This window comes from Micropterus dolomieu, linkage group LG21 (genome assembly GCF_021292245.1).
Source record: "Micropterus dolomieu isolate WLL.071019.BEF.003 ecotype Adirondacks linkage group LG21, ASM2129224v1, whole genome shotgun sequence".
NCBI lineage: Eukaryota > Metazoa > Chordata > Actinopteri > Centrarchiformes > Centrarchidae > Micropterus > Micropterus dolomieu.
This window is the reverse complement of record NC_060170.1, coordinates 10,450,582-10,478,093: the sequence shown is the minus strand read 5'-3', so window position 1 is coordinate 10,478,093 and position 27,512 is coordinate 10,450,582. Positions and strand designations below refer to the sequence as shown.

General features: G+C 39.1%; 1 protein-coding gene across 1 annotated transcript in view; it reads right to left on the bottom strand.

The window, feature by feature from the left end:
• adamts3 (ADAM metallopeptidase with thrombospondin type 1 motif, 3) overlaps positions 1-27,512 on the bottom strand; it is a 173,126-nt gene that overhangs the window by 17,773 nt on the left and 127,841 nt on the right. The window contains exons 16-19 of the mRNA XM_046035379.1: positions 21,169-21,249; positions 14,499-14,662; positions 7,271-7,427; positions 5,888-6,020 (exon numbers count right to left, since the gene is read on the bottom strand). Coding sequence (XP_045891335.1) covers positions 5,888-6,020; positions 7,271-7,427; positions 14,499-14,662; positions 21,169-21,249 — 535 coding nt within the window. The remainder of the gene's footprint in view (positions 1-5,887; positions 6,021-7,270; positions 7,428-14,498; positions 14,663-21,168; positions 21,250-27,512) is intronic.

The window sequence follows — 27,512 nt, the reverse complement described above, 5'->3', positions numbered from 1 at the left end:
CATTACTCCTATTTTAGCTTCATTACACTGGCTCCCAGTATGTTTTAGAATTGACTTTAAAATTCTATTGATCACTTTTAAAGCTCTTCATGGTCTCTCGCCTTGTTATATTTCTGACCTTTTAGTCCCATACGCACCAGCACGTACCTTGAGATCCTCGGGCAGAGGTCTGTTGTCTGTTCCAGAGTCTCGACTGAAAACTAAAGGGGACAGAGCGTTTGCTGTCAGGGCCCCGAGGCTCTGGAACAGCCTGCCCGAGGAAATCAGGTCGGCTGAGTCAGTGAACTCTTTTAAGTCCCTTCTTAAAACATACTTTTATAGGAGAGCTTTTCCCGATCTTATTTGACTTTATTTTATCCCTTTTATTTTATTGTATTTTACTAATTTTATATAAAATTTTCATGCTCTTATCTTTTTTTCTTTTTTTTTTTTTTTTGTATTATTCTTTACACTTGTTAAAGCACTTTGTAACTTGTTTTTGAAAAGTGCTCTACAAATAAGGATTATTATTATTATTATTAATAAACATCTGCTGGCATGTAGGTGAGAGTTTTAACATAGACCAATCAAGAGATAGAGAGACATCTCTGATGCCACATACATTTGCATTCTTTTGTCAGCCCAGGAAGAGCGTTTACTGAGTGTATGCAAATACTCTAGATGTGATCTGCCATTTGTTTCCCTTGTCTACCATTTGCATGGCTAGTCTGGATTTGTTCAGTAAGTCCTTTGTAAAAAGTATATTCTGCTGTTACGCAGCATAATCTCAGAGCGGTGTCCGCGTCAAAGCGAACCGCTCCTCCAGCCACCCTGTATTAATTTACCGTGTCCGATAACTGTAAGTTAGCATGCTATTCTTAGACTTACGCGTTACGGCGAGTCAAGTCAATTCTCCAGGCGTCCTTCTCCGGGTTTTCTGCCCCCGTGTTCAGGGCAGCAAAATTAGGGAGCAGACAACACATTGTCCCGAAGCACTTCCACCATGTTCAGAAATAACACAGTGTCACCAAGCACCTGTAAAATGTTCAGAAATAAAGCTGGCATCCTCGCAGCCAGGCTCGGTGCCAAGGGCTAGATGCTGCAAAGAACAAAACAAAAACAATACGGGGTCGTGCCCCTTTATTCCTGACAGGGGGCGCTCACGCTCCTCTGGGGGGAGAGCGCTCCTTCTGGGTCCCGGGGGTGACGTCACAGTGTGTCTACAGAGGCAAGCTCGCTGTCGGTGGTACGCATGCGCAGTTCACCCCTGGGTTCTGTCCACTATTTCTCAGGGGTACAGACTACAGTTTCGCTATGAAACCACCCAGATTCAACGGTGCGTTAGCGTCAATGGTCAGGGCGGATGCAGCACATACCGGCAGAGGAGGAGCAACAAGGGTTTTACTCCCGTTACTTCCTCATTCCAAAGAAAGGAAGCTCATCGCTTCGCCCCATTTTAGATCTTAGATGTGTTAAACAAACACCAACGAAAATACACGTTCAGGATGTTAACGCACAAAGTCTGCCGTTCTATCCGTCTGGAAGATTGGTTTGTAACATCGCCATTTATCCAGCACATGGAATTTCTCAGGTTTGCTCATCAGGGCAGATCTTACGAATACCAAGCCATCCCATTCGGGCTGTCATTAGCACCGATGGTGTTCAGCAAGTGTGTGGAAGCAGCGCTGTCTCTGTTGAGGAACAGTGGCATCAGAATATTCTCATACATAGACGATTATCTGATATGTTCATGCTCGCGGGAGCAGGCGGTCAGTGATTCCGCTACAGTGGTCGCTCACCTCAGGGATCTCAGCCAAATATCCCCCACCCTGGTCAGAGTCAGAGAGCAGGGGTTGTCACTGATCCTGGTGGCGCCACGGTGGCCATCCAAGCATTACGTTGTGAAGATAATCCAGCTTCTGGCAGGCGAGCCATGGCCTCTCCCCATACGCAGGGATCTTCTGCCCCAGGCACGTGGGGAAATCTACCACCCCCGCCCAGACTGCGTAGCACTCTGGGCTTGGCCAGTGAAAGGTGGAACCTGAATGCTGCTGGCCTACCTGAGCAGTTCATTGACACCATTCAGAGTGCAAGAACCTCCTCCACTCGCTCTCTGTATAGTGGAAGTGGCGGATTTTTGAGGAGTGTTGCGCCTCGAGTGTGTTGTGCTTCCTACAAGACCTGGTGGACAAGGGGAGGGCCTTTTCTACAGTTAAGGTGTATCTCTGGCTATGCTGTCAGCTGTTTGTGTCTTGGACTCTCCCCCACAAAGGCAAGCCAGTGTCCCGCCAGCGGTTGTCCCACTGTATTGTGGAGACCATATCTCTGGCCTACAGGTGTGAGGGTTTACAGCCCCCCAGAGCTTGATGGCTCATTCCACAAGGGGTGTGACTACTTCGTGGGCCCTGTTCAGGGGAGTTGCAGTGCAGGGGAGTTGCAGTGCAGGACATTTGCGTGGCTGCTAGCTTGGCTACACTGCAAACCTTCGATATCATTCTAGACCGGTTTCTTTTCGTGCCTATGCAAGGAGGAAAGTAGTGGTAAAAAACCTCACTCTGTTATCAAAGAACCGGGGATTACGTTAAGTAACCCAAAGTTTTTGTGATGTGATAAGTGTTTGTTTCAAACATTATGTTCCACTAAGAAGGGAAAATATCTGGGTGTTTTATGAGATGATAAATATATAAAACTCATGTGAAACTCATTTCAGTGACTAGCATACATAATTGTAAACGAAAACGAGTGCACAATCATGCAAGTGTCATACGGCTGAGAGAGTTTCTCCAGAGTTAGTGTGTGTTTGATAAGATCTGACCATATTACAATATGGGAAGATCAGAGTGAATGTTTGAATGATAAAACCCATTGCAAGTAAAAGCAGATCTGTTCAGTGAGTCTGAGTCAGTAGAAAAACATGGGGAACAAATCGGGGACAAAACTTAATTCTTTGCATGACACTCTTTCAGGTCCAGCTAAATTAATGGCAGAGAAATGGGGGAAAAGTGTGGTTGTTGATGTTCCACTTTGGCATGATGTAACTGAAGGCATTTTTCCTATCCTAGGCAGACTGAGTACAGATTGTTTAGGGAGATGTAGAATTATGTTGACAGAGAAAGCAAAGAAAGTAGGAAAGAAAAAGATTGATTGGCAAGCTTTTGAAAAATGGGAAAAAGTAGCTCACTTGAGAGAAGCAAAATCAGTGGCAGGGTTAATGGTAAAACAACAGATAAGGGATGCAAGTTTAAATGATGAGAAGAAAGAGACACACAAAAGGCCAGATCAAATTTTTACACCTCCATACATTGTCTCCAAGCCACTAATCCTTTTGTCATTAGAGACACATATGGCAAGTACTGCCCTTTTGACTGAGAAACCCCAGGAAAGAACTGACAGGCGGGGGAGAGAACACGCATTGTGCCATGACCTGAAGACCGTTTCCCCAGTTCACACATCAGATGATGTTTCAACTTGACATTCAACATCTTGAACAGAAACCCTGTGTTACAAACTGGAGGGTGGGCGTGTGATTTAAAAGATGAGGTCATTTAACGGACAAGAAAGGTCTAATGAATAATGCTATTGAATTGCATTATGGGAACTGTAAGATGTAAGAAGTATTTGAAGCATCACTCATATCATGGACGAACATAGGGACTCAAACTCTATAGGAGTGACATGCTGCCATTCATTGCTAATGTAACCTCCAAATAACACTCTGGGTTCTCCGGCATGATGAAAGACTGGAGAAGTTGAGAAAGGTCCAACTTTACGTAAATTTCCTGTGGCACACAGGAGCAACAACTCTGAGACATCCAATCTGATTTTGATTTTCTCTGGAAAAGCGAGTGATCTGCGCCTTCTCAAACAACTATGGAAATAAACCTGCTGTCAACGGCTTCCCTATTCAGTATCTAATTTTTATGAGCTACTGGTACTTGACAATGATGAGTGGAAAAATGTCACTCATGAAATGAACTACTTAGTTGTATGCCAGCATGGTGGCAACAGAAGAGAATAACACTAGAGTGCCTGCTACTTTGAGTATGTATGTGTGAAGACGGTGAGAAAGTCAGGATATTTCGGCCTCTGCTGCTTTAATACTAATCCTTGTATTTTGAATCTCTCTCATAAATGGTAAATGGCCTGTGTTTGTATAGAGCCTTTGCAGCTGCTCCAAGCGCTTTACTCTACGTCACATTCACCCATTCACAAACATTCATACATCCCTACCAGTACCCCTGCAAGGCTGAGTTAAAAATACAAAAGGCTACTAGTAGCCATTAGGGGAATATTAAGTCTTTGTGCAAGGATTAATTGTACTGAATGAATGAGATAGACTTATGATCACTAAGTTATGGCCCTTTAATCATCCCAGTGTGTGCAAATTTCCATCAAATTGTGCACTAGTAGTTTGTAGTAGAACATTTTAATGCAAGAAAAATCTTTTTAGGCATCAGGATGGGCAATATGATGATATAACTCTTGAGACAATATGAATTTGAAGTCAGTTAGCAGGACTCATTTATTGTCACAGTGTCCAACGTAACATCGTCACGTCATTTTGTTCTCAGCTAATTAATGTACAGTAAGGATTTTGAACTTTGAACTGTTGCCTTCATTTTTTTAGCAGTACATTATAATGATTCATTCAAACAAGAAGAAAGTGGTTCATTTTTTTACTTAATTGACATGCCTTGTAAAGGCCTTTTCAGACGTTGGAGTGACACTCCGCCTGCGTACTTACTTGGACCATCACTGCGCTCCTCATGTGAACAGACAAGCGGACAAGCACTCAGCAAGTAAACGCCAGGCACTATATGGGTAGTAACCATGGCAACAGCCTCTGTGCACTGCCGTATGCCTGTAGGTACAACTGTTCTTTAAAATATCTCCCAGAAATCATTGAAAGAGTTTAACAAAATATTATAACTACTAACTTTTAAATTAGTCGAGTTAGTAAGTTTACAAGTGTGAGTTTAGTTCAGCTGAGTACACTAAAATATTGTAGATCTATGTCGAAGATTGGTGCTCCAGCTGTGTAAAATTATTAGATCTATATATTATTAGATATAGATTAGTTTTTAATGATCAAGAGAAAGCAGCGAAGGTCATTGTGGGTATACCCTATCACTTCAAGGAAACAGTTAAATAATTCAGGAAACTCACAAACAGCAAGGATCACTCTCTTGTCCTGTGATGTGCTGTGCGTAGAAAATAGTTCAACACAATTAAACTCTGGCAGCAGGCAGGCATGTGCGTGAGATGAGCATGACAGCAAAAGTTTCACGGGACTGGGCCAGCTTGTCGCTCCGCCTGTTAGATTGCTCGCGCCTCCCTTCCAACCCGCTCATCTCTCACTGAAAAATGAATCACTAGGTGTGTCAATAGCTTCCTGTCTGAAAAGGCCTCTAGGCAGCGAGGCCACTGACTTACGACGTAGACAGAGCAACAGACCTTTTTCCTGGCCCCTGGTAATCGGGCCATTGCTTCTGTTGAACCATGGGTCATTTTGGATCTTTATATGAGTTTTGCCAAGACACACATTTTCTCAATTGATTTTATAGAAAACCAATGCCCAATGCAATATAATGAAATGATACTGCCCCACTCTCTTTAGGAGTCACCTATACTGATAGATTGGTGTAGCGCAAAGAAATCCAGGACTCGGAATAATTCTGTTTCTGCGATACAATTACGACTTATGAACCAAAACATGAAGTGCTAAAAAACGTCACATCAGAGGTGAAAGTTATTTATAGTTCACAAATTGACAAAAAACAGAACAGGTTGTTGGGTGTTAGGTGCTTATTTTCACTCCACTCCCACTCTACCACAGACACTATTGTTGATTAAGCTGATTAAAATTACAACTCAACTCATGTTGGCGGAAGCCACTTGTTGTACTCACTGAGGCTGTGTGCAGTCCTGAAGGTTGCACATTCTGCGGATGGGTTTTGGCTTCTTGTTGGCGTCGCAGTAACCTCGATGGACCATCTTGGTGTCTCCTTTCTTTCGGCATCCATACTTGGTATACTGAAACCCTGTCAAAGAAGTGAAAGATTTTTATTATTACCTCTTTGTGTAATCTATAAAAAAGGCACAGTGGACATTTAAAAGGTACATTTTGTAAAATTTGGCCAGAATTTTAGTTTAAAACATTCAAGACATTACCATTCATGTCAAGACAATCAAGACAATTATGTGCTGTGTTGCAGAGATATCTACTGAAGTTAGCATGCTAACCAGTTAGCCCCGACCTGTCCTGGGTTGTAATACCGCTTGTGCCTCGAGATGCGATCATAAGTCATATAAGCGTCCAGTCTGCCCTCAGTCCAACATGAGAGGACGAAGGAGTAGAGCTGCCTCGAGGGTCTGTCAATCAATACTGCAGTACGAGCTGCTCTCCCTTTCCCTGTCGTTCCCTACCTCTTGTTCCTCTGCTACGTCTACTTTTTTTGACTGTTTTTGTCTGGGCAGACTGGGTATGAAATCGTCATTGTTCTCATTGGTGCTCATGTTCACCAATTGGGCTGTTCAGACAAGTGGGTGTAGGAAGCCTATAGCCACGAGCAAAAAACACACTGATAATCTACTATAAATGATATGGTGAAAATTCTATATGATCTGATTCTGATAAATGATGAAATAGTAATAATAATAATAATAATGATAATGCGTACCATTCTTGACAATCATTTTGATTTCTCTGTCCCTCTCCCCGCTGTTCTCCTGGAGTTTCAATTACCCAGATTCCCCCCCCCCACGATGATGAAATATCAACAATCTGCACATCCACTTTAATTATTAAAAATAATATCTCTGCTGTTTAATATTGTGTGTTGTTTTTAAACTTATTCCACATGTGTCAGTTGTGTCTTAACAGAGTGACAGAGAGGAGCTCTTCCCTGCAGATCACACAAGACCATGGTCCTTCTAACTTCATTATTGCAGAAGAAGAGACGCCAGCTAATCCATTTATATATAGATAAGCTCTAATGTTATGTGACTAGAAAAGAGCAGAGAAGTGCTAAGGGAGTGTGCCTTGCTGAGGGAGAGGAGGAGGTGAAACCCTGCTCCCTATATGTTTGTAGCATGAACTAAAATGGGAATAAAGCATATGATCTATGACACTTTCATCCTGTTAAAAACAACAATCTATTACTGTGAAATTGAAGGCTGCCTACGTACAACAGGAGTAGTGAAAAAAAATATTAAGATAATCATATTTTAAAAGTAGTAAGAAATTATTCCAATATATTCTTTTCTAATTTGATGATAATTTATGCGTTACCTCCTGCGCAAGGCTTGGAACACGGAGACCAGCTCTTCAGAGCCCACTCAAACGTGTCCTCCTGGATGACATTGTTGTTGTTGACAGGCACTGAATCTTCATGGATGATGTACTTGTACATTAAAGTAGAGCGTGTTTCATTGTCCTTGGGTATAATCTGCAAACCACAGGAAGAAAAAAAAACAGAACACATTACAGCATATTTGAATTAAAATGTGTGTGAAAGTGCAAAGTTGTGCATTATCCATTGTTTACTTTGTTGCAGAGTGGATTGGAGAGTTCAATTCCAAAAGCAGCAGCTTTAAAAAAAAAAAAACCCAGGTGCTGGTGTGGGTATTAGGTTTGAGGGATTAACACACATATTTTTACGTAATTAAATAATACATTTAATCAATAATTATTAGTATAATCTGTGAGCTATAGCCATGAAGAGAGCAGTCAGTAATGAAAATAACCTGAGCTGATATCACATTTAATGAGCCCTGTTTGCAGTCAAGAATGTCAAAGTAATTTCCAATGTTGTGTATGTTTTTGCCCCACGACCTGTACGCAGGATAAGCTGTTGACGATGGATGGATGTACGTTTTTGTTGTTGTATTTATTTATAAAAGGCTGCTGGATAACTGGTAAAAAATAATGTGCTGACTTTTCCCCTAAGGTCTGAGTATGAAATCAATATTATAGATTATGATAGAGTGCTGAGATGGAAAATTGGGCTGAACAGACCAAAATGGCATTTGCCAGCATGTTTTTAAACAATTTTGTATGCTACAGTTCACTAGCTAATTTGCTAACTAGCCTGTAAACTGATGTAATGAGTGCGCTGTTCCTAGACAAATATTTGTTTGGTAGGTCATTCAGAAAACCGAGATGCAGGAGAAGATGTGTGTTCATGTTTCTAAAATAGAAAAGAAAGAGGCTTTGGGAAGAAAGCTAATCAATTACAAAATCTAAAATTCACCTTCAGTTGGACTGTAATATATTGCGTGTTACTGATATATTGATTTATTTTGTTCTGTTAAATAGAGTTTGTAGAACAATTTCATGTAAAATATATGGGAGAAAGTATTTCACGAGATGTGTTTTCATGACATTATTTTATGGGTGACCATTATTAATTCATCAGTGAAATGAAAGCATAAATTAACCGGTTGAGTACAATATTACATTAAATTCAACAGTTGAGACGACTCACTAAATACCAATGTTGAGTTGAATAATTTATGAATTAAAAGCCGTGAGTACATAATTATGGAAACATGCCTCAAATATAACATTTTGGAACATTACATTCTGAAACAGATCTGCTTTGTACCATTACAATTATCTTATAACCTTCAGTTCCTGCCAAATTGAGTGTGAACAATGATCTTAATGATTCACGAAATTAGCACAAAACTACATTAAAAGCTTTTTATCCCCCCAAGTGTTTTCTGAAAGTACTGTCCTGCTCCTCCTCTCATACCATTGCTTTTCAGATAAGTACTGTTGATGGGAAAACTGTTAATTAACTTCTGTCAGATCTGCTGTTCTCCTCAGTATGTTTAAAGCAAAATGTCTATAATTATTACCCTGTCATAATATAGAGACTTCAACTCGCTGATGGATGACAGTTTAGAAAATCATACTGTAACACATAACAAATTATAGCTGGTGTACCTGGGGGGGAAAACAATAATGGGTAATGAAGAAAAACAAAGGTGAGATTATGTGTGTGAGAATGTGAGTAAAAGCATGTTTGCAAAACAAACCCTAAATAAAAAGAAAATGTATTGAAGACATTGAACTAAAATAATGACACAGTGTCTCAAGTACTGAAGTCCTGATAAACAAACATAAGAGACCAGTCAACAGAAAAAATGAATAAATGAATAATCCTGTTAAAGGTCTTCTTATCATCTACAACTGTATCATTGAATTATGTCCTAGCCTAACTGGAAAGAAAAAGCACAGTTACAGTCGTATGCAAAAGTTTAGGCACCCCTGACAATTTCCATGATTTTCATTTATAAATAATTGGGTGTTTGGATCATCAATTTAATTTTGAGCTATCAAATAACTGAAAGACACAGTAATATTTCGGTGAATTTCAGTAAATGAGGTTTATTGGATGAACAGAAAATGTGCAATATGCATCAAAACGAAATTAGACAGGTGAATAAATTTGGGCCCCACAGCATGATGGAACCTCCACCAAATTTTACTGTGCGTAGCAAGTGTTTATCTTGGAATGCTGTCTTATTTTGCCACTCCCTTGTTCTGACCAAATAACTCCATCTTTGTTTCATCAGTCCACAGGACCTTCTTCCAAAGTGATGCTGGCTTGTCCAAATGTGCGTTTGCATACCTCAAGCGACTCTGTTTGTGGTGTGTGTGAAAAAAAGGCTTTTTTCCGCATCACTCTCCCGTACAGCTTCTCCTTGTGCAAAGTGCGCTGAATTGTTGAACAATACACAGTGACACCATCTGCAGCAAGATTATGTTGTAGGTCTGTGGAGGTTGTCTGTGGGCTGTTTTTGACTGTTCTCACATTCCTTTGCCTTGGCCTGCCACTTCTGGCCTTAACAAGAACTGTGCCTCTGGTTTTCCCATTTCCTCACTATGTTCCTCACAGTGGACACTGACAGCTTAAATCTCTGCTATAGCTTTTTGTAGCCTTCCCTAAACCATAATGTTGAACAATCTTTGTTTTCAAGTCATTTGAGAGTTGTTTTGAGGCCCCCATGTTGCCACTCTTCAGAGGAGAGTCAAAGAGAACAACAACTTGCAATTGGCCACCTTAAATACCTTTTCTCATGATTGGATGCACCTGTCTATGAAGTTCAAGGCTTAATGAGCTCACCAAACCAATTGTGTGTTCCAATTAATCATGTAGTTACAGGTATTCAAATCAACAAAATGACAAGGGTGCCCAAATTTATGCATCTGTCTACTTTTGTTTTGATGCATATTGCACATTTTCTGTTCATCCAATAAACCTCTTTTCACTACTGAAATATTACTGTGTCTTTCAGTTGTTTGATAGCTCAAAATGAAATTGCTGATCCAAACACCCAATTATTTATAAATTAAAATAATGGAAATTGTCAGGGGTGCCTAAACTTTTGCATATGACTGTATTTCAACAGATTAGTTTGTATTCTACACCATGTTGGCAAATGATGCATAATATGAGCCACTGGGTAATTTCATTTTTTTATTCTAATTTTACAGGGTTTTTTTATGTCTATTGTACTCTTTCTGGACCTGGGGGAGCTTTCTAAAGTGGATGGTTAGATCCTCTAGGAAAAGAGAAGGGAATTGCTTTTTATAACTGGTTTAATAGTCCTTTATCCTTCTGGGAATTAGCTCCATTTCACTAGTCTTCCCCATTCCTGTATGACTGAAGCACAGAAGAGCCTTTTCAGACATTGAATATGTAACCTTCCTGGCCTCATCTATCTGTTAAAGTGCGTTTTGTCATTTAGGAATGTAAATGCAATGTGGTGCTCTGCGATGGACTGGCGACCTTCTTTCCTTTGGTTTGTTTTATTGTGGCTTTGCTGTAATAAACACCATTTTTTTCAACACCATTTTATATTTCGGATTGTTGAAATATGCTAGATATATTAGAAGTTATATTAGAATGTTCTACACTATAAAACAGAAATCACAGACCATGATGGAACAAGGATGTTGATCACCATGTAATTTACCATTGGCTTATAAACTTTTTCTCTCTTATGCCATACAGGTGCTGGTCATATAATTAGAATATCATCAAAAAGTTGATTTATTTCAGTAATTCCATTCAAAAAGTGAAACTTGTGTAATGTATACATTCATTCCACACAGACTGATATATTTCAGTGTTCAGTCCTTTTAATTTTGATGATTATAACTGACAACTAATTAAAACCCCAAAATCAGTATCTCAGAAAATTAGAATATTGTGAAAAGGTTCAATATTGAAGACACTTGGTGCCACACTCTAATCAGCTAATAAACTCAAAACACCTGCAAAGGCCTTTAAATGGTCTCTCAGTCTAGTTCTGTAGGCTACACAATCATGGGGAAGACTGCTGACTTGACAGCTGTCCAAATGACGACCATTGACACCTTGCACAAGGAGGGCAAGACACAAAAGGTCATTGCTAAAGAGGCTGGCTGTTCACAGAGCTCTGTGTCCAAGCACATTAATAGAGAGGCGAAGGGAAGGAAAAGATGTGGTAGGAAAAGATGTGGTAGAAAAAAGTGTACAAGCAATAGGGATAACCGCACCCTGGAGAGGATTGTGAAACAAAACCCATTCAAAAATGTGGGGGAGATTCACAAAGAGTGGACTGCAGCTGGAGTCAGTGCTTCAAGGACCACCACGCACAGACGTATGCAAGACGTGTTTCAGCTGTCGCATTCCTTGTGTCAAGCCACTCTTGAACAAGACACAGCGTCAGAAGCATCTCACCTGGGCTAAAGACTGGACTGCTGCTGAGTGGTCCAACGTAATGTTCTCTGATGAAAGTAAATTTTGCATTTCCTTTGGAAATCAAGGTCTCAGAGTCTGGAGGAAGAGAGGAGAGACACAGAATCCACGTTGCTTGAGTCCAGTGTAAAGTTTCCACAGTCAGTGATGGTTTGGGGTGCCATGTCATCTGCTGGTGTTGGTCCACTGTGTTTTCTGAGGTCCAAGGTCAACGCAGCCGTCTACCAGGAAGTTTTAGAGCACTTCATGCTTCCTGCTGCTGACCAACTTTATGGAGATGCAGATTTCATTTTCCAACAGGACTTGGCACCTGCACACAGTGCCAAAGCTACCAGTACCTGGTTTAAGGACCATGGTATCCCTGTTATTAATTGGCCAGCAAACTCGCCTGACCTTAACCCTATAGAAAATCTATGGGGTATTGTGAAGGGGAAGATGCGATACGCCAGACCCAACAATGCAGAAGAGCAGAAGGCCACTATCAGAGCAACCTGGGCTCTCATAACACCTGAGCAGTGCCACAGACTGATTAACTCCATGCCACGCTGCATTACTGCAGTAAATCAGGCAAAAGGAGCCCCAACTAAGTACTGAGTGCTGTACATGCTCATACTTTTCATGTTCATACTTTTCAGTTGGCCAACATTTCTAAAAATCCTTTTTTTGTATTGGTCTTAAGTAATATTCTAATTTTCGGAGATACTGAATATGGGATTTTCATTAGTTGTCAGTTTTAATCATCACAATTAAATGAAATAAACATTTGAAATATATCAGTCTGTGATTAATGAATGAATACAATATCCAAGTTTCACTTTTTGAATGGAATTACTGAAATAAATCAACTTTTTGATGATATTCTAATTATATGACCAGCACCTGTACATAGGCCTATGTCTTGAACTGTCAACAATAAGTGAGATCTATATGCAATGTTACTAGTCGATCAAAGTGAGGATAATGTTGCAGCATCTAGCCTCACGTTATGTATTTCCAGCATTCAGCAATACCATTAATTAATTTTACTTCAGTCACAGCACAGATACTGACACCCTTGCCTTAAAACATAGGCAACGATCAAGCTGGATGTGCAAGCATTCTCAATGTGACAACCCTTTCCATTATTTAGTGACTGGTACCCTATAGCCTATACCTTTTTTGCTATCTTGATTATGAAGCTAATATTCCACGTGTTGTCCACCTTTAGAATCTTGTCTTACTTTGCTTCCTTTCGGTCTTGATTGTTTGCACGCGCTGTGATGTGTTTCACCTGTGTCTCGTTATCTCCAGCCCTCTTGAATATTTAAGTGTCTGTCTCTAACCTTCAGCCCTGTTCCTCATGTTTTGCTGTGTTTTTGGAGTTTGGAGTTATAAAACTGCATCTGCTCTGCCTGGTGTCTGTACATGGGTCCAAATCCCTTGTTTTCCTGTGTCAACACTGGAGCTAAATGTAACAGTGATGACTTATTGTTATAATAAGTTACTTCCAGTAAGGTGCCCAGCTTACAGAAACTCACAACTTACATTTCACATTATAAAAAGACAAGAACAGTTTCTTGTTATATTGTGATTTTTTTCTTTTGTAATAAAATTAAAATATCTTGTTTTAACAACAGTTATAACATTAAACTTTCCACATTTCAATGTGATACTGATCTGTTTTTCTTTTTCTGGCATTGCAGCAATATGCTTCTGTAGTTAAGCAGACAAATAAACAGTTAGAGAAACAGTTACACTACATAACTCCTTCTAAAATCACAAATTGTCTTCTTTACATTTGTTTGTGTGCAGATTAAACAAACAAGATAGAATGTTATCATAACAAATCATTAGTTGCACCCCTTAACACTTGTTCATACTTATCAAAGCCTCCTTGTCAGGTGCCTATTCCTACAATATGGATGACACAGCTATATACATGTCTTTAGAAGTCCTTTTGTTATAGATGCTTCCTGCATGAATAACTCACCTGTCTTGGTGTTAAGCGCCAGATATCCAAAAGTTTCCTTGTATTGAATCATTTCAAGTGAGAGATCTTTAAAATTTCTCCCCCCAATTCCAGGACCTTCCCCATTAATTGCTATCTTATGTCTAGTCTGGGCAGCCTATCGATAAATGTGAGTCTAAAAGCCTGCAATCAAGTAAATTAAGTACAGTCATGTCTATTCAACTAAGACACATGCCTGAGATCAAGTCTTTGAAGGTCAGCGATGCTTCGATCTCTACCAGGTTTGATTAATTAATGCAGCTCACAGTAACTCAATCAGGTCTCAGCAGGAGAAACACCTTCCAATTTCAGAGCCACTGCCAAAGTACAGGCTCCAAGAGAACTTTGCATGCTCAGACTCCTACTTATACTGTATCTGTGATTTTGTGATTCAGTCTTTAGTAGAGCCCAAATCTTGCTCTGTCATTTACCCGGCTTTGGATCTCAAACACGCAAATTCATTGTCCTCTTTTGAAATCCTCCTTAAAACGCATTCTCATCCTTTGGCATCCTCTAATGTTTTATTTCACTGCTTTAAGTCATTCATTATAGCTTCTTAACTATCTGTGACTGTTTAAAGTTCATAATTGCTATTTAATATGATAATGAATGAGTTTCATTAATTAAAATATAACAGATAGTGATAGAAACTGAATCAGAAAAAGGGGGTATGGGGATTAAACTGGATGGCTGACATGCTTATTTTATGTGTTCATTGTTCAATGGCCTTTTTAGAATAATTACAATATAAGTTTTGATAGAGAAGAATGTATTATTACCAGAACCACCACGGGGTCATGCAGAGGTCCGTCAGTGTGCAGCGTCTCCACATCGTCCTCCATAATGTAGTGCCACTCCACGCCCAAGTCAATGAAGCTTCTGGACTTGACCTCCTCTCCTTTTCCATTGAGAATGTAATGCCCCGTTGCCTGGTTCTTGATTGCTGTAATCAGTCATGTGTTATGAGCCGCTGACACAGTTGAAATGGCTTTACTCTATCATTTACAAAAGTTCTGAATTTGAAACAAAGCTCAAATTGTGCCCTCAAAAGGGTGACTCATGGAATCTTTTTCGTTTAGAATGATTATGCCTATACATCACGATGTCTCATTCATTCTGTAGTTATACAAAAAAAGCTGCCAAACATCTAAAATGATAAAATTGTCAGAAGTGAGAGGCTGAAAGGAAAATGGGCATGTTTGTCAGCTGCTTTAAATACATCGGATTCATATAAATGCATCTCATGGGGCAAAATGAGTTAAAAACCTCCCACACGACTCTGCTACAGATCATTTCCTCTGGTGCTCAAGTCTACAATATGCTGAGTGATAGCAAGGAGCCATGATGGTCTTTTAAAGAGGTGGTATTATGCGTTTTGGCTTTTTCCCTCTCCTTTATTGAGTTACATACCTTTTTTGTGCAAAGTGAAAAAGCCCAAAGTCCACCCCAAAGGGAGTTCCCATCTCCCACAGAAAACTCTGCTCTGAACTGTCCGAAAACAGCTTGTTGGTAGTCCAGCCTTTACTTCCGCTTTGCTGTGGCGTCACAGAGAAACACGTGTCATAATGCTCGCCTAGCAGCTAGTCCAACACGCCCCCTAAAAAACCTTGGTGGGAAAACACTGAGTTCCAGCACATACCTCTCCTCTCCCTTCCAAACACTAGCTACCCTCCAGGCAGTCAATGGACAGAAAGTTGTTACTGTGATGTAGAGACAGAGCTCAGTTAAAACTTTATGGATGAAAGATACATTTGTTACAGATTAATAACTCACCACTCTGAAACTCTTGCTCCAGTCTTTTGCTAAGCTGGTAAGGGGAACATGTACAGCTGAACCGAAGCCGTGTTTACCCGCTTCTCATGATCCGTCCTACTCTGCTTCTGATTGGCTAGTAGTCCTTAACTAGGAACTGCGCATGTGCAACTCTCAACAAAGATCATGTAGAGGTGAGATGCATCACTCCATAGCTAAAGCGAAGCCTTTAACACACAGGGTGAAAAGAGGAGCTGTAGCAGTTGTAGCTGGAGTATGACAAAAACATGGTGTTTTTTGAAAAGTAAACTATGTAAACCTGCTCTGGTACAACCCCTAAATAGGATTTTGAACCTGAAAATGAGCATAATACCACCTCTTTAAAGACTAAAAGGTCAGTCATGTTTTTATTTGACATCCTGCAGATTAATTCAAAAGCAAACAATACTCAAACTGATAAAAAGAATCCCCCTTTAAACATTTATACACCACAAAATAAACTAAAACACATTTTCTTATTATTAAGAACTTGTCAAATTTTACTTATTTACTGATCAACTGTTAAATTTGTTTCCCTTTTGTGCTAAACTCCATTTCATGAATTAGATAAATGTTGTTACCATGCTGACAGAAACTTCTGGTGGTGCAATAAGTATTTTATTTTAAAATGATTTTGTTTATTATTATTTAAGTGACTGTTGCATCTTCATCATCTTCTTACACTGTATTATTTTGTTTGGTTCACCAATACCAACAATACTAACAAACTGTTGTAAACTAAAGAAAGGTTTATGGAAAATACCTTAATCACCCCCACAAACGTTACTTTAATGCTCAAAGTCAGCATTTGTAAAAGTATAATACAAACGTACAGAATTGTAATGGAACAGGATTCAAAATAAAAATGCATTTACAATTAAAAAATAATTAGGACCATCTTTATTTGTGTTAGCCTGGAGCACCAGAAAAAAGGATTCATCTAATGAATTAAAGTCTCAAATCTGCTGTTTTCCTTAAAAACCTGTGCTCTAACTTAAGCTTTTACTTTCAAATGCAGTACTAGTTTTGAAGTCATGATGCATAAACTCTGATTATTTACTGGGTCAGTGGTGCCGCAGTACATATGAAATATTGACACATTGACAGAAATGCAAAACTAACAGCAGGAAACCTTGAAAAGTAAGTGAGGAAGATCTTCACAGGTATCCATCAGCACTTGTCATTTAACAGATAATGACAGTGACAGGAAGGATGGATGCTGTTTATGAAACTACAGCAGAGGAGTAATTCTGATGTTAAAATTGACAGCTTCTTTTCAAGCACAACACGGTCTCGAAGGAACATGCTTCATCAAAAGCCAGATGTACACTTTGGATGAAAGGTTAATCAAACCTTTTTAATTGGTGTTACATTGTATATTTATAACGCTTCCTGCAAAGGAGCTTTTCTTTTATTTATTCCACACCTGCTGGGTTTAGTCAGAATAAAGGCTATCCCATCTTACTGAAATTTCTCGGGGAATGCTGCTTTGCGAGTATGGAGGCTATTTCATTTGGCAACGTCCAGTTTTCTTTCCAAGATTCCTTCACAGTAGCCACTAACATTCACGCTGACCGGGCCTTTCAGTTTTATAATGCATCAGAATGCGCCATCAGAGCTGGCTCAAGGAAGGTGTGTGTACTATTATGGTTATTTATTATGATTATATTCTTTAGGAATGCTGCTAATAGAGACATTAAGAGAGAGACTGTCCTCCCAAGAAGAACCACAGCAGGAGTCATTTCAGCATGTGCCCCAAAATGACACGCGTTTACATTCACGTGAGAAAGCCTTCTAGTGACCGTAGTAATTATGAGGGAAGCAGAGGAAGTCAGGTTACGTTGTTATAGAGCGACAAAGTCCATTTAAGAAAGATGCCGAAGTGTTTGTTGACCTCTGTTTGTGTCCCCTTTCGAACTCACAGTCAACATTGTCATTATACGGTTCAGATTCTGCACATAAAGTACAGCCCGTGATGTGGGATTGCAACTCAGTATGGCTTTATCTTGAGTAACAATCCTAATGTCTCCCTTGTAGCCAATTCTATAAATTTCTCTCTTTACAAGATACACATCATTTTATCAAGGCTTATTACCAGAAACCATGGTGTTAGTGGTTTTGGACATTTTGATATACACGGGCAAGGATGACTGGAGTGATTCCATAAAATGAAATGCTGTCAGAGATATATAGGGTGTTAATTTCAACCAAGTCAATATTATTTAAAGGATAAGGCTGGCGATATTCTATATTTATGAATAAGCATGAAAGCACCAAACGTCTATTATTTGGCATCTGAAAACAGTCCCTGACATATGCATTATTTACTCTGCTATGAGTGACATTTGCTAAAAACTACAGATGTCTACTGCTACATTATCGGGCAACTGCAGTTTAGCTTTATGAAAAATCTAAAGTTAATGGGCATTGATCTCTTGCAATGACTCAGCTGTTCAAAGTTGATGAGCTTGTTTGTGGAAGGTCAAACTTTTTCAATAAGTAATTATTGAAAGCCTTCATTAACACTAGAAAGTCAATTTAAGGGTAAATGGAAGAACTAATAAAACTAGTTTGTTCAGAAAATTCAGAAAAAAGTTAGTAGTAAGTAGGAGTACAAGCATCACTAAAATGACTTAAATAATATGAACAAACCTCTACCCTTTTTCTTTCCTTTTTAATCATCCTTCTCATCATGAAATACAAATCAGCGTCTAGCCAGTCCATGCCATCCACCCTAGAATTACCTGCTTGAATGTCTATGATTGAGGATGATTGGGGATTGAGCTAGAAAACTTCTTCCTGCATGTCAAAGCTTATCAAGATACCCAGTCAGGGGGAAGAAACCAATTATTCACAGCCTCTTGTGGCATCATTTTGATCCTAATCAGCAGGGGTCAACACCTTGTAATAAGGCTTTGAAACGAGTCACACACTAAATCGGATTTACATGGTAAACGGAAGGTGAATGCCACTATACTATAAAAACACAATGTTTATGGATTGGGGTAGACATACTTCCTTATTATCTCTCGCATGCATGCAAAATAGAAAGTGATTGTTACTATTTTTACTTACATGAGGGATTCTTTCCTTCAAGAGGATTTCAGTTTCCCTAATCAATTTCTCAACCGTTCAAGTCCCCTGAGGCAAATATTTTATGTTGTATGCGATTCTGGGCTATCTAAATAAAATTGACTCGATTACTCATAAAGGGGAAAAAAGATCTTCTCCCAAAGCATGACTTTAAATACACTGAACAAAATTATAAACGCAACACTTTTGTTTTGCCCCCATTCATCATGAGCTGAACTATGTACACAAAAGGCCTATTTCTCTCAAATATGGTTCACAAATCTGTCAAAATCTGTCAGTGAGCTTCTCTTTGGCTGAGATAATCCATCCACCTCACAGGTGTGGCATATCAAGATGCTGATCAGGCCATAATACAAGGCCACTCGAAAATGTGAGTAAATGAGTAATTGTAAAGGACGGTGTGAACACAATTTTTGGCTAAAATATTTCTCATTGTTTGCAGTAATACCATCCAAAAAATGGCATCACACAAATAAATTTTCTTCAAATATTTCTAAATTTAATTTAACACCATTTTTATGATTGGTCAGTAAATATATTTATGTATTTATTTTTTCAGTTTTTATTTAGCCTATTGTTAATTCTATAGTAGTAGAAGTAGTTCTAGTAGGATGCAATTCTATAGAGTGGTTAGGCATAACGCATAGTTGTTAATATTCTTCACATAGGCACTATATTTTGATAATTAAATGTGTATTAAATAACCTACATCTCTCTCTTATCTCTTATTAAATGAAATGCTTATGTGTCTGACTGTATACCTCAGCCTTAAAAACCAAATCATACCATAATGCAGGCATGTGATTCATTTACATTGTAACAATATTTCTTAACAAAAGGCAGCATATGAAATCCAGCGTAATCAACCAGAAAATTAGTATGTTTCATTAAGAGATGTAAGATCTCACAATTGTTTCCATCCAAACCGGAGTTCTTGTGGTTATAATGAAATATTAGGAACGTCTGCTAGGAAATATGACATGATACAGCAGTAGTCCCTGGAAATTTATTGGTGGAATAATGTGTTTTGGATTGTTTTTGAAATGTTTTTACTGGACTGGATCGTCTGGACCTTTGACAATGTAAGAAGACCACTTTTGTCCGAATCTATCGGTGGATTACTACGAGGCTTCATAGGAGAGTCGCGTCAAATGTGAATGTAGGTGGGTAGTCTGGCACAGGCGCTGATTGTACCCGCTGTGGTGATTGTATCTTGAAATGGTTTGCATTGGTTGAATCAGAAGGATTTTAGCTTTCCAACAGTGTATCGTGCGAGTATGGAGTTAAATATAGCAGTTGTGTGCATATACCGAAAGCTGCCACCAGGGCCTGACGGGTATGTTAAGAGGTTGGCACAAAAACTACTCAACTAGGAAGGTTTAAATAGTTTACCATCATCTTATCATTACTGGGATACTAAACATGGGGAATGAATGTTATCATGGTTAAAAGAAACCAATGCTAATAGTCTGTAGGAAATGAGAAGTCAGCAGCAGTCTTCCATTAACCGTTGTAGGTTGTAGATTACAGCTACAACCTGCAAAGTGAGGGTCAAGTGACAAACGGGGATACTTCAGTTAGGGTGTTTACTGCTTGCTGATCAGAATTGGCTGTATGAGCTATGTTATCTGTTCGATTACTGTGGATGGAAGCTTGTCAATGTTGTTTTATGAGTTTTCGTATATATGCATATATATTTATATATATATAGAATTATCGATGAACGAATGAAGAAACTCTGCAAGTTGATTAACACGTATTACTCATAGACTGTATACAAAAAGGCTTCACTGAATTTTTTTCAGAGTTTTACTCATTTTTAAAGGACGTTTGTGTTATCTGCTTTCTGTCTTTTACACTACAAGTTGACAACTAGCAAGGCTGCAAAAAACTATCCTTCTGATGTTTTCATCTCCGTCGGTTACGTGACCCATGCCTTGTAGTTCGTAGCGGTCCGTCAAGAGTCATGATTTGCTGACACATCTATCCAGCCCGACCTCCCCCTTTTGAGGACTTTGTGGCTTTTTAATAACTTTACACTTGTTCCTCCACTCATAACTCCTACAGCCACTAGAAGTAAATTTTGGCCATTCGCACAGACAGCTGTTGTTGGACCCTGTGCCACCGTTTAAAATGTTCTACACACGATCCTGCAGAGGTTAGGACTTAATATGAATATAAAAGGTATTTCATACTGACCTGTTCGATGTTCCTATTATCCTGGTCTTGAATAATGCTGATTCCTTCTGAATATGGTTAACTATGACTGTGAATTCACTTCAAGTGGTTGAAAAAAATGCCAGTACCAGTTTTGCAATAGAGGGGAACCCACTAATCAAGTAACCTCCCTTTAATAGATTGATGAATAATGAAAGAGCAAATTTAAGACTAATTTTCTCAGCCTGGGAGGTGACATTTATTATGCAAGGTCTATAATCTATGATTTACAATATAAATGTTCCAATCCCATTAGTCTTCCAGGGAAACTTGAGGAAGATGGTGCTGAGCTATTTTTAGTCATCCTCTGATTTCATACATGTGTTTGTGTCAGGAAGTCAGACTTACCAAGAATTTGAGGGGAGGCCTCATGTTCTTGGATGATCACATGTCTAGCTCCAGGGGGAATGAGAAACATCTTAAGGTAACCTTTGCCAAGTTTGTAGTAGCAGCAGCAGCAGCAGAAGCAGAAGAGGGGGGGTTAGGAAAGATAAGACAGAGAAAGGTAAGTTAAGCAGATATTCTGTGTGTTTGCAGTGGTGGACATCACGCGTGTTTCAGAAGTTTTTTTCACTTTGCTCTACAAAGATGTTTGAAAAAAAAAGGTAATGCTAAATGTCTATGTCAGCTTTCCTCCTCGCTGTGGAAGCCTGCAGGTAAAACTTTCATTGAAACAGGCCATTCATTCATATCCATGTGTTGTGTTATCAAAGGGCTTTTAGAATCATCCATATTGTACTGCTATTATAGTACACAGCTTATTATCATGACAGGAAGTCTCTCAAATTAACTACAAACTTCCTTCCTTTGTGTTCATATTGATTGTGTGCAGACAGGATGTGAATGAGCCTTCAGCCATGTTTCAGTGAGGCATCTAACAGGTTTTTCAGACTACAGGGCAGCAAAGTCACCTTCTGTCAGAGATGTCCACCGCTTACAAACCTACCGTGACTCACCGAGTACATTTCTAAAGTCTTCTGTTTCATTTAAAAACACATTTCGAGCTCCTTTGGGCAAAGAGAAGGCTCCTCTGGTCTTCCCTTCAAAATAAAATGAATAAGTTAGTTTCACAGTGTTTCTTCTTCTCTCCATCTCACCGTCTCACTGTTTCTCTGCAACAATATCACCTACAGTGGAGGCATATTTAATTCGCATAGCAGGGACCAGAGGAATTCACATTGGATGAGGAGGCAAACTATTTCTGCTGGCAGGGAGGTACTTGCCAATCACCAGGACTGAACTACAGCGGTGTAATTACTCTCCCTTAGATTTGACAGGCAGGCCCGGCACTCAGGGCCTGCTGACGCAGACATGTCGCTGAAGTGATTATGAATGCAACTGGCACACTGCCGCAGGGTTCACACAAGGTTGCAGCAGGTGGCAGAGTAGGGGGTGCTGCTCACTCTACAGTATATTGGAAACATAATCTAACTTTTGGAAAATTGCAAAAGATGCCCTCTCACATCTGAGAAAGCATCCTCTGATGGCAGCCAATTTCAGAACCACAAGCGGTTCGATAGAAATTACAGTTTAGAGGTGTTGTCTAAAAGACCCTTCAGGAATGGATGCTTGGGTCAAACCGAGCATCAGCACGCCATCTTGGTTCCATCAATCAGACTGTAAATGGCCAACAAAATCACAGATTGCCTCCAAAGGTCTGCAGGATTGTTTAATGTGGCATCTGCACAAATACTTTATGGTTAGTTTGTTAGGCTGTTGAAGCAATTGCTCAAAAGACATTTACAATAAATGACCATACGTATCAAAACTAACTTCATAGAGGTTTAGAGACTTGACAGAATAATGAACCTGTGACAGTCTCGACAGTCGAGTCAGACCTAAATAGACAATTAGTAACAAGGAACAGAAGAAACAACAGCTTGTTTCACTCATATCTCTATGTCTCTACAGTGTTAGGCATCCATCTGCACTACAAGCTGGACAGAAAATGCTGGAAAAGAGGTTGTGAAGGATTCAATAACACTGGATACTTGCATATTGAGTTTTCCAACAAAGGGGTTTCTTTTTGGGCTCTCTTGCTTAACTGTTTCCCTGTTAAAAAATGTGAGTGGTTAAATGAGAATGAGAGGTTAAGAAAAAAAATTTATGTTCACAGTTTCAACAAAGCACATCTTGAAAAGGTGTGATGAAGCCGTCATGTCCAGGGTGTTAGCTCTCTTTATGACATCACTCCGCTTAGACAAAAGTTTGTTGACAAATTATTCATGACAGATGAGGCTGTCATCCGAAATGGATTTTAGAAGGCATCATGAAACCGTTTCAGTAAATGCATTGGTTATTCAGTAAGTTATTCAATTCATGCTGCCGGTTAATATGAACACACAATTTTCATTCAGCTTTAAACTGCACAGTGGGTGAGTTTTGTAATGGCAACATTAGTGGACCAAGTTGTGTTCTAATTTAGTGTGTGTGTGTGTGTGTGTGTGTGTGTCTGCAGAGGCGAGATAACCTGAGGGAAGCAGCTTGAATTGAAGAAGTCTGTATAATGGGTATTATTACAAATTAATAAAGCCCTTAATTCAAATCAACCCGACTGTTTGGAGTGACAGCTCTGACAGCTGTCAGATACCCCCTGTCACTCTGTACTCTCCCCAAATTCTGCAAATATAAATGATGTGGACACAGGTGGTGGATGCAATCCACGAACACCTCAATACTATCATGCAAATTAGTATGACATCCGAGCAGGGCTGTTCATTTTCCTTTTCAAAAAATACTCAACTGAATTACTTACAGATTTTCGTCAATTTAATGATAATTTAATTATAATAATTCTGTCATTTAGATCAACAGTTATGTCATTTTGATACAATTTCTTTATAAAACATTTCAGCCTTAAATAATCAGTGTAAAATCACATGATGTCTGAAACACCTGTCTCTTATATATAAATATTTTATCGTTGAAAAATTAAATTAAAAAGTCAGATGTATTGGCCGATAGCTAAAATCATTTTTAAATCAAAAACTTAAATTTGTAAAGCATCTGATAGACACATTAAACATCATTTCATAAGCTGTGTCCCAATTCTATTCTGTATACTAACTGCAAATACAGTAGTATGCACTTAATACCAATTGTCAAAGTATACTATTTGTAACAGTACACCTCAACCTTTTAAAAAATCAATCTATAACCTTGGAATGCCCCTGCCAAGGAAAAAAATACTTACTTTGTAGTTATTGTGTTCCTTTGTTCCTTGTGTTTAATGCACTGTGGGACAATTGTGCCCATCACACACAAACTTAAGTGATTCCTACTATGCAAACTGACTTTTTAGCCATGCTAGCGGTAATCGGTGGGTTCACCACTTTGGTCCAAACTGAAATATCTCAAGAACTATTTGATGGATTTCCAGTAACTTCTATAAAGACGTTCATGTTCCCCAGAGCATAAATCCTCAAACTCTCCTGGTCCCCTGAATTTTCCTGTGGCAGCTTTTTGGAGCTTATTTCAAGAATGAACCTTCAATCAAATCTTGCTTAGAAATTAGTATGCAGTAGGAAATTGGAACAGAGCTATGGTTTTAGAGTGCCTTCAAGGAGACAACAGCACTGTGGCAAGAAATCGTATGCAGACTTTTACTTCCTACATTTGAAGTGACCACTGCTCAAGCAAACATTGTTCCTGGCTTTATTTTTGCAACAGTACAGCTCATACTCTTTACTGATGCTGCCCTGTTTAATGCATTAATATTTACCGTTTATATTGTTTTTTATTTAACTAAAACATACAAGTACAATTAGTCTGGTTGTTGCTTCCACCTCCTGCATCCTGCAAAGGCAGAAGATTGATGTTAATGTAATCAACGCCATTCTCAATTTTTGACTACGAAAGTTTATTTGCAGTAGTCGGGATGAATGTGTTCATAGGGTTATTACTGTATTTGCTCCCAGCTCGAAAACGAAGATGATTAGTTCCTTATTTCAGTTCAGCTGCATATCAGTGGGCTTTCTGCTCTGCGGTTTAAAATACAAATCAGAGATATGGAATCTGTAAATATGCTATGACAGGCCACTCGACACATATCCTTTTTACATTAACTGCGGTTTCTTACTGAATCAAAATGAGTACTCAGCAAGGAAAAGGAATATATTTAGGTCCACTTCAGCCTTGATGGCCTTGCGTCACGGCTATTCTTCTTTTACAGAAACTTATCAGTAGGGGGTGCTTTCATGTCAAACAAGAGCCAGTAAAAAGCAAAAAAAATTCTAAAGTGTTGTGTGCTGAAAATTATTTGAATCTGGTCTAACCACCATGTATTTTTCAGCCACTTTGTTAATCAGTGCTCAAAACACTGCATGTTCTCATCAAGTTATGGAGGCAGAAGGAAACTTCACATTTAATTTCCTCATATTAGGATAATTTAAATCACAAGTCTATATTTTATTCAAGAAATTCATTCCAAGATATTACTGCATTTCTTGCTTGAGTGTACATCACATGTGGAGGAAACTGTGCATTCCCTTGAAATCAAAGGAATGAATATATAAATGTACATATGATTGAAATTTTAATTTCTCTGTAATTAAATAGGCAGATAACCATGAGAAAACAGTAGCTAATAATATCTACAATAATGACTTAACCATACTTCCTCGTGATGTCATTTCTGTTGAAACAGGATGCTATTAGACGGTGATGAATCAGTATTTAAGGATAAGGCTGGAGTTAAGCTATATTTGTCTTACTGTCAACAAATCCTATTGAAAGATAATAGACCAAAACCAATAATTGGCGTGTTCTACTAACCAGTGTTGTCTGTGTAGCCAAAGCCTGATATATCTTGTTCCTCTGTGCCACACAACTCCACTGTTGTCCATAAATCACATGTGTCAAACTCAAGGCCCGCGGGCCGAATGAATGGTGGGAAAGTGAATACATGTTTGTGCTTCAAGGAGAAAACCCGGTAGGCTAGGCCTATATCTTTTGTGTTATGAGGCAGTATCAGTGATGAAGGATCAACGTTAGTTAAGGCTCGTGCAGAATACATGACTTTCAGCGTTGGCCGATGGCCGTGCTGTTCACACTACACAACCTGCCATCTTTTGTCGTTGTGGCGTTCACACTACGTGACTGATCGGTGACAAAGGGTCACAGACTACATCAGCTGACAAAGACTCTGTCATCCGACGCTGGTCTCTAAACCACGTCTTGTCAAGAAAACACACATGAAATGTGAAACGGGAAATAACGCGAACTTACAGACAAAACAGCTGTTGTTTGTTATTTTAAAGACAGCAATTATAAAGACAAAGATTTCAGGTGAAAGAATGGATTAGCACACTCAGGTAGCAGATCGTCTGAGCTACAGAGAGAGCTGGAGGTAAAGCTGGAGTAAAAAGCTGCCTGCTCTCATTGGCTGGATGTGGATGTCGAGTCGGCCGACTTCTCCAGATTTTTGGCATGCTAGATATCTGGCAGATGTCTGCGATGTGTCAGAAATTTGTCGGGGAGCCGTTTTGATGCGTTGTTGAGTATTTCACACATAACGACTGTCGAACCGCAGATCAACCGCTGATTTACTCCCGATCACAGCCTGACGGTGGCTGAGCTCAAATTGGGCTAAAAGTCGTGTAGTGTGAACTAGGCTTAGGCTCCAGTAGCCTATACGTCTGCATTTTTCCAGGTAATCAAACTATCTCTCATTAGTTGGATGTATGCCCTCTGCAAGGCTGTGTGCAGCTGGACTATTTGTTTTATCAAATGCCTCATGTTATTGGCAGCTCACAATTATTTGTTTTGCCATGGTTCTGCAGCTCGGGACTGTGAAAAAGTGAAAAGTTACTGTAAAAGTTTATGTTTGATGATATTTGTCTTTGTTATTTACTTGAAATGTTTGATCTTTGATTGATGGAGTAATGAGGGTTTTTAAATCTGATAAATTCATTTATTTGTTATAATAACATAGAGACATTTTCTTACTATGGCAATATTTTTACATCTGATAAATGTCCTTAAATACATAAATACATACATCAAATAAAGAGACAGTTATTTAACAATATGTTATGGAGTAGTTACGTTTAATACAGTCTTAGTACAGTTGCAACTGGGCCTTTGGGGGTAACCATTATGCCATTATGGCCCCTGGTAAAAATTAGTTTGACACCCCTGCCATAAACAATCAATAAGCTACACCGCACTGGGTGAAATGTTCCTTCATTATGATTGACATGGCCACTATAGTTTATTTAGACTTAATCCTAGATGCACAATTTTTGGTGCTTTAAATTGTTGCAGTTTAGGACATTATTATGAAAAATGTCTTTGTGAGCTTTTTAAAATTTGGGACTGAGTCATGGGCGGACTAGAGCAAAAAAAAGGCCTGGGAATTTGTCCTTGGTCAGCCCACTCTCCAGAAAAAGCACTTGTCAGGGTACTGGACCTTTTTCCTGTATTCTTGAGAATTTTATGCAAGTACAGTACATCATGAACATTAACCACCTATCTAGCTCTTCTCAAGTAAGTTTTATCATTGCAAAACAACATCTTTGCTTTTGGCCATGTGAAACAAATCCACATGTAGGCTATAGGGGCTAGGTCAGTGTTTCAACCATTTCATTATGTTTCTAATGTGGAGCGTGTGATTGACTGACAGCCAATCATATTAAAACAGCCCCGCACCACCCTCGTCTGGGCCAGTCAATCAACGCACATACCAATTGATT